General features: G+C 49.4%; 1 protein-coding gene across 1 annotated transcript; it reads right to left on the bottom strand.

Annotated features, from left to right (window-relative positions):
• Positions 1-4,511: 4,511 nt before the first annotated feature.
• Positions 4,512-7,414, bottom strand: Prdx5 (peroxiredoxin 5). The gene is made up of 6 exons (XM_028853710.2): positions 7,163-7,414; positions 5,797-5,931; positions 5,342-5,473; positions 5,030-5,068; positions 4,853-4,914; positions 4,512-4,772 (listed from the first exon to the last, which is right to left on the bottom strand). The coding sequence occupies exons 1-6, from the start codon at positions 7,328-7,330 to the stop codon at positions 4,667-4,669; spliced, it is 642 nt and encodes a 213-aa protein (XP_028709543.1). The 5' UTR covers positions 7,331-7,414; the 3' UTR covers positions 4,512-4,666.
• Positions 7,415-7,725: the final 311 nt, after the last annotated feature.

Below are 7,725 nucleotides of genomic sequence, written 5' to 3'. Positions count from 1 at the left end.
AACACTAGGCATTCCACCCCAGGAAGATGAGCCCAGGTGCTGTGCAACCAGGGCCCACAAACCCCCGTAAGGCTGTCCCAAGGTGCCACTGGGACCCTGTAACCCCCCCTTCTCTCAGCCTAGAGACTCAGCCTCTGGAGAGGACACGTCCTTAGAGGCCTTGTAAGGATAGGAAAGATAGGCGGCCAGTGAGAAATGAAAGTTGGTGTCTGTGAGAGGGACTGCCAAGGTGGCTTGAGGTTGCAGGAAGAACAGGAGGCAGAGTTCAGGAGCCAGGGTTCTAATCCATGCAGTGCCCTGCGGTAGGAAGATGCCCTGTTCCTCAGCTCCTTCATTTATCTCTAAAGATCTGGGGAGGGCCAAGTCTCCGCACTGTGCTCGCTCCTCAGGTCCTGTGACCCAAGCATCACAAGAGGCCAGGTCAGCAATGGCCAGTGACATGGGGTAGCGGGTAGGATGAGGGAACCTCAGGAGGAAAGATGGGGGCACTGGCCACTCAGGTAGCTGAGTAGTAGGTCCCCTTAGCAGGAGAACCCAAAGTCACCGCCTAGTCCTCTACCCTGAGCGCCCACGGCCCCTCCTGGCCCAGGGCCCTCCCCCTGGCATCCCATCACAGATCTTTCGACACCTCTCTTCTGTCTCCCAGCTCCACACAATCTCAGATTTGACTCTGATCTGGGCTCTGAACAAGTCCCCTGGTGCCTGGGAAGGCTGGGAGGCAGGTTGCTTACCACTCTCAAGGCCCTGAGCTGCTGACTTCCAGACAGCCTCAGCCAAACAGCCCCAGTGCCCAGACTGCCTGATCCTCCTGTAAGTTAGGCCAGCACTACCTTTCCGGCTCACCCTGACTGTCTCTGCCACTCCCATCCATCCCTAGGCTCCTTTCAGCTCCAGGGCCTCTTCCATCCTGCCTGGCCTCTCAGCCTCTGGCGGCTGCAGAGCTGCTTTGGTCCTGAGTACTGTACAGTGGTGTGGAATATTTGTTTAACTAGGAAAAAATGTGTTACATTTGTTTATGCTGCATTGGTTTAACTAAGTAAAGATGTGTTGCATTTGGATTTGCATTAATTAAATAAAATTGACTTGGACTCAGAGAGGCAGGGTTAGCAACTGGTTGTCAGGAAGTAGCAAAGAGGAGAGAACTAGAGGGAAAGAGAGGGAGGTGCCCGAGGCCAGCCAGCCAGGCAACCACCAGCCAGCTGGACACAGGAGTAGGACATACAGAATGAAAAAAAGGTAAAAAGCCCCGAGGCAAAAGAAGAAGAAAAACAGGTTAAATTAAGTTGTTAGAGTCAGTGGGAGAAGCATAGGCTAAGGCCGGGCATTCATAACTAATACTAAGTCTCCATGTCTTTATTTGGGAGCTGGTTGGTGGTCCAGGAGAGAAAGTCTGCTACAGGACAGGACTGGTGTTATACCCCACTACACCTACACAGATCGGTCAAGTGTGCTGTAAGCATCTACCTCTAGAACTACAACCTCCTAAAGACGGCAAGGGCTTCCCAGTCAACCCCTGCTTCCCTGAACATGGATTCCATGGCCTAGGAGCTGGATGTGGATCTCCTGAGACCCCAAGTCCTACTAGTATCCCTGCTCTTGGTCCATTTCTGATCACTACTGGCCACATGTCTCCAAGGCTCCTCCCCTAGGAAGTCTCCTGTACTGAGCCTGGTACTGTGTGCTCTGAGGAAGCCTGGTCAGTACCAGAGATGCTCCTGGAGGAACTGGAGTCTGCAAAATGGGAGGCCTGAAGCCAAGCTTCCAGTCCTGTGTTTTAAGAGTAAATGGAATCACCCAGCTCCTAGACCAAGCACTAGCTTGCTGTGGAAAAATTCTCTTATATGCTGTAAAGATTTGTCACTCAAATTGGTTTAATAAAACTCTGGCCACTAGCCAGACAGGAAGTATAGAGTGGGGTGACCAACCTAAGGATGATGGGAAGGAGAAGGGCGGAGTTAAAGGTCACCAGCCAAATGCAGAGGGACAAAATGAACATGCCATGTTGATAAAGGTGCCACCAGGTGGCAGAGCATAAATAAGGAATGTGGGTTAACTTAAAATATAACAGTTAGTTGGTAACAAGCCTGAGCTATTGACCAAGCATTTATAATTTACATTCAGCCTCTAAGTCAGTTATTTGGGACCAGGAAGTCAGGACATGGAAAACCTCACCTACAAATGGAGACATTTTGACTTAAATTTTGATGTCAAGATATTTTTAAAATATATAGGTTGGTTGAATCTAGCAGACTTGGATTCCTAGTCTCATGTCTCTCATGCCAGGCACAGAACGGAGACACCTCTCCTGGTGGCTGCCATGAGCTAAGCCGTATGGTGGGTCCCTGCAGTCTCTCACATGTGCAGAGGTACAGCAAGGCGTCTTTCAGCTGCTGCCTGCAGGTTTAGGCCCCCAGCACAAGCTCCACCAGCAAGCTGTATGGTGGGTTTGGGGTTTTTGCTCATGTAAGACAGAAAAAGTTACTGATAGCAGTAAAGACAGATTCGGATGGAAAAAAGCCTCTAAACAGGTTACATTGTATTTAAAAATACACAGGCTAGGGAGAGAAAAGAAAAAGGGTAGAGAAAGTCCTTACAAAATAGCGTAATAAAAAATATAAGCTATATATAGAGGGAAAATACACAGAGAGTCTGAATCCTTTATGTTATTGTGTTGTCTTTGAATTTTTTTGGCTTCTAAGAGACACTGGATTATGAAAACTACTAGATTCAACCAACCTATATATTTTAAAAATATCTTGACTTCAAAATTGAAGTCAAAAGATATGCTAATTTGGGGAAAGGTTATGCTTTTATTCCCACAGGAAATGAGAGGGTGTGGATTCATTTCAGGTTAAGAAAAATCAGGTCAAGCTAGGTGGTGGTGGCGCACACCTTTAATCCCAGCACTTGGGAGGCAGAGGTAGGTGGATGGATCTCTGTGAGTTTGAGGCCAGCCTGTTCTCCAAAGCGAGTTCCAGGAAAGGCGCAAAGCTACACAAAGATACCCTGTCTCAAAACAAACAAACAAAATGTAATGTATAATTAAGAAATACAGATTAACAGCCATCTATAATAGTCAAACTTATATTCATGTTAGGTTTTCTTGTATACAGAGATGTATTTCAGATAGATAGGTAATCTTCAAATACTTCAAAGACCTACTGAACATGGAATTTAAAAAGTTTTTTTTCTTTTTTTTTTTTCTCGAGACAGGGTTTCTCTGTGTAGCTTTGTGCCTTTCCTGGGACTCACTTGGTAGTCCAGGCTGGCCTCGAACTCACAGAGATCCACCTGGCTCTGCCTCCTGAGTGCTGGTATTAAAGGCGTGCGCCACCACCGCCCTGCTGGGATTTAAAAAGTTTTAATAACTTAGACTTTTCATGACAGTGAGACACGTCTGCTCCTGGTAGTACCAATGTACTTCAGAGAAGATGATGGGAATCAAAGAAATTCTATATGGAGTTTGTTTTCTTTATGGCAAAAGCTAGCCACATGGACAAAGAAACTGCCCTTGCCTCAATTGCTGACAGTTATTGTCCAAACTGAACCAGTAGGACACACAAAAAAGTGACTGCTGAACTTTGCCAAGACATGGTAGGACAGTCCTTCAAAATTCCCTGCTTCACAGGAAAGTCTGTCAGATATGCTAGGCCTGTAGGTCAAAGATGGATGCCTCATCATCGAAGAGAAACTTTGAGTTACTGTCCAGGCAACCTAATGTCCCTGTCATTAGGAAACATTTCATCCTTCTGGAGTCTTTGATGAAGTTGAAGACTAGATAGTCATAGTAATAATTTTCCTTAGTTATGATAAAAGGGTAAATTAGATATAAAACTTTGGACTCAGCAAGATGGGATGTATAATTAAATGTTTTCTCCTATTTTATCAAATACAAATATACTGGATATTGTAACTGTAATCCTTATTTGATAAGTATTAATCTAACTATGTTAAAGTTAAAACCTTTTTTAATTAGACAAAAAGGGGGAAATGCTGTGGAATGATCCTCTTGTATACTGTAAAGATTTGTCACTCAAATTGGTTTAACAAAACGCTGATTGGCCATTAGCCAGGCAGGAAGTATAGGTGGGGTAACCAAAATAAGAATGTTGGGAAGAAGGGCAGGGTCAGGGGGTTACTAGCCAGATGCAGAGGAAGAGGGGATGAACATGCCATGTTAATAAAGGTACCACCAGGTGGCAGAGCATAAATAAGGAATGTTGGTTAACTTAAAATGTAAGAGTTAGCTAATAACAAGCCTGATCTATCAACTGAGCATTTGGAATTTATGTTCAGCCTCTGAGTTGGTTATCTGGGACCTAAAGGTTGGGGCATGGAAACATCCATCGACACCAGCTATCTCAGGATGCACCAAGCAAAGCCAATTCTGGCTTCCTCTCAGCTTCCAGGTACCTGCCCTGGCTGTCCTCTACTTTCTCCCACACACCCCTCCATTGACCTTGGCTCCAACTATAACTACACCATGAGCAAGGGCAAAGCACACAATTCCATGCCAGAGGCAGACACAAATCAAGACTGTTTATTGCAGAAATATGATCAACATTCCATTTAAGTGGCCCCAGGTGAGAAGGTGCTGGGCCTCTCAGCCTACAGCTGAGCAGGGAAGATGGGAAGGACAGAGGACCTTCTTCATCTGGTCAGGGCCTCAGAGTTGTGAGAGGATGTTGGGGGCCAGGCTGCAGGTGAGGCCTGTGCCATCCGGCTCTACATTCAGTGCCTTCACTATGCCATTGTCTACCACCATGGAGAACCTGCAGAAAAGAGGTACAGCTGCAGAAGCCGAGCCAGCCGCCTGGGCCCCTAGTGCCCGTGGGGAATGCCCTCACTTTACCTCTTCAGCCGGCGATTCCCAAAGAGAGACACCAAAGAATCATCCAGTAATAAACCTGTCTCCTAGAAGACAGGCAGAGACGGGTGTCGAGAGCCCCCAAACAGGTCAGAGGCTGCTCCACACATAATGAGTCCCTCCAGGACCAACTGCAGGCTGAGGGAAGGGTGATACACTCACCTTCCCAAAGGCCCCAGTGGGGTCAGCCAGGAGCCGAACCTGAGGGAGAGAGTAATGTCACAAGGAAACCTCCAGTGCTAGTAAGACGGCTCAGTGAATACAGGCACTTGTTACCAAGCCTGAGGACCTGAGTTCAATCCCCAAGACCCCACATGGCAGGAGAGAACCAAGTCTCATAGGTTATCCTCTGACCTTCACTTAAGTATCATGGCATGAGTGCCCACCCCACACATAAAATAAGTAAATAAAATGTAATGAAAAACAAGGAAACCGCCTACCTGGGCCTGCCCCCTTACAGACCCCACACCTCACCTTGCCTTCCGCCTGGTGGGCTCGACCCCACTCTTGAGTCACAAAGACGTCATTAACACTCAGACATGCCAACACCTGCATTCCCTTGGCCTTCAGAGCCCCAGCTTGCTCCACGAACCCAGGCAGGTGGGTCTAAGAGGAAAACACAGGTTCAAAACAAAGACAGCTGCTGGTGTTCCTGAGCTGGCTCTTTAGCTTCCCATGCTCTAAAACCTCTGATCAGGTTAAGGAAAGCAGTGTGAAACATGCCATTTCCTTTTCACCTTGGCTACTCGCAGGGTTGAACCTGAATATCTGTGGTCAAGAACATGAAATTCCCATGGGCAAAACTCTTGTCTCATTAGCACAAGACCCAAGTAATTTTTCAGTTCTTCGGTGAGCGGGATCAATCAGAGGTGTTAGATTTAACCCGAGTCCTTTTCTCCCACACTCCTGATTCTGGAAAGAAGCCTCACCTTAGAACAGCCAGGCGTGAAAGCCCCAGGCACTCCAAACAGGACTCCTTTCTTGCCCTTGAACAGGTCTGCCAGGTTCACCTTCTTCCCAGGCTCCCCTTCAAACACCTCCACCGAGGGGATGCCATCTCCCACCTGGAGACAAGGACTCCAGGATAAAAGGGGGTAAAGAACAACGGTGCAGTAAGCCACATCCAGGCAGACACAGATCTTGATGGAGCCGGGGCTGACACCCAGCAGAGAAAATGCCATCTGTCAGTTTCTAGGGGTCAATCTCTGTCCTCTGTACCTCCCAGTTGCCCCACATCTTACAAGCGTCAAGGAAGCCTGGTTTGCTTAAGCCTGGCAACAGAGAAAGGGAGAGGCCTCCCCAAGTGTCGCAATGCTGTGTCAACAAGCCGCCCAGGATGGATCAATGCACAAGAGGGGGACAGAGGGCTGTGCTTGGGGTTGAGAAAGCGCCCGGCAACAGGGAAGGAGGACATCCTGTCCACACAACGGAAAGCCAGGGAAGATGCCCAAGTCAAAAGCTCTCAGGGTAGGTGGGGGGTGTCCACCTACCTGGAGGCTTCCTGAAGCCACAGGAGGGAACAAAAGGGAGGGAGGCTGGGGTCAGCAGGTAAAGGTGTCTGCCACCAAGCCCAACTCCCCATAACCAGACAGGACTGACTCCTGAGAAAGCTGTCCTCTGACCTCCACATGCACATGTGTGTTCCCAAATACACACACTAAATACATATTAAAAAGTGGTTTTCGAAAAAGAAAGGGCCTTTAATCCCAGCACTAGGGAGGCAGAGCCAGGCGGATCTCTGTGAGTTCCAGGCCAGCCTGGTCTATGGAGCGAGATCCAGGACAGGCACCAAAACTGCACAGAGAAACCCTGTCGCGGAAAAAAGAAAAAAAAAAAAAAAAAGGGATAAAGTCCAAGAACCTTCCAGAAAGGCCAAACAGAAGCAGCGGGGGAAGCTTTCACAGAGGGAAGACAGCAATGGGGGGGAACAACCCGGTCTCCAAGAGACCACCTCACTTTCAAAAGATGCGGCGAAGCGGCATCCAGCACTATCACAAATGGGGCTCTGGAGAGGGGTGTAAGAGGTTTGAAAAGCGGCCACGCAGCGAGGGAGATATTTCCAGAATGTGGAAAATGACATAGCATCTGTCGCCTGACAATGGTGGGGACCTGTCCCTGGACGTCGCAGTTAATATGAGACAAGGAGGGTCAAGGAATGTCCCGCGACGGAGGGGCAACGAGGGGGTCTTACAGAAAGCCTGGCAGGAAGAAAGCGTCAAGGAGGACAGCCCGAGACCCCGCGAGCAGTCCAAAATGCCGCAACAGGGTGGATGCAGGAGAATTAGGACCGGTCACCTTGATCGGGGCCATAGCCACTGCGGCGCTGCTGAAGCTGCGGGCCCCGCTAGGCTCCCACCCTGCTGCTTCCCGGCTTGCTCGGCCTGCCTCGCACGTCCAGGTAGCAGCTGAACGGAGCACCGAACCGGCTACGCCGCCCAGGACGCGTATCCTTGGGAGTAGCATGTCAGGCCGGTCGCCGCAGCCCCCCGCCCGCCGCTAGGTCGGCCCACCAGAGGCGGGTGCCGAGTCCGCTCCGCCCACGCCAGCTCGCCGCACCTACCACGCGGGTTTATAGAAACTAAGCCGTGACGCATTATGACGCGGTGGCGCTTGCAGGGGTCGGGCGCCTTATTTGCATGCAGAGAGAGGTGCCCGATTTACCGATGCAACACTTTCTGACCCTGAACCGCAAACAGGGGGTTGGAGTACAATCTGGCTAAGCCCCGAATGTGCTTCACACTCAACGAGAGCCCCGCAGTGTTGCTTTGCATTGTACATGCGATTTACAGCGAGCGGGGCACGGCGTACGCCGTTGCACTGCCCCTGAGAAACGCTTCCGGTACCAGGACTTGACCCAC

The sequence above is a fragment of the Peromyscus leucopus genome, chromosome 1 (genome assembly GCF_004664715.2).
Source record: "Peromyscus leucopus breed LL Stock chromosome 1, UCI_PerLeu_2.1, whole genome shotgun sequence".
NCBI lineage: Eukaryota > Metazoa > Chordata > Mammalia > Rodentia > Cricetidae > Peromyscus > Peromyscus leucopus.
This window is presented reverse-complemented; position numbering and strand designations above follow the sequence as displayed.

Coding starts and splice junctions, on each gene's coding strand:
- Prdx5 (XM_028853710.2), bottom strand. CDS start 7,330: ATGCTACTCCCAAGGATACGCGTCCTGGGCGGCGTAGCCGGTTCGGTG. Junction 4,915..5,029: donor CCACTGGGGCCTTTGGGAAG/GTGAGTGTATCA, acceptor CCTGTCTTCTAG/GAGACAGGTTTATTACTGGA. Junction 4,773..4,852: donor GGGAATCGCCGGCTGAAGAG/GTAAAGTGAGGG, acceptor TCTTTTCTGCAG/GTTCTCCATGGTGGTAGACA.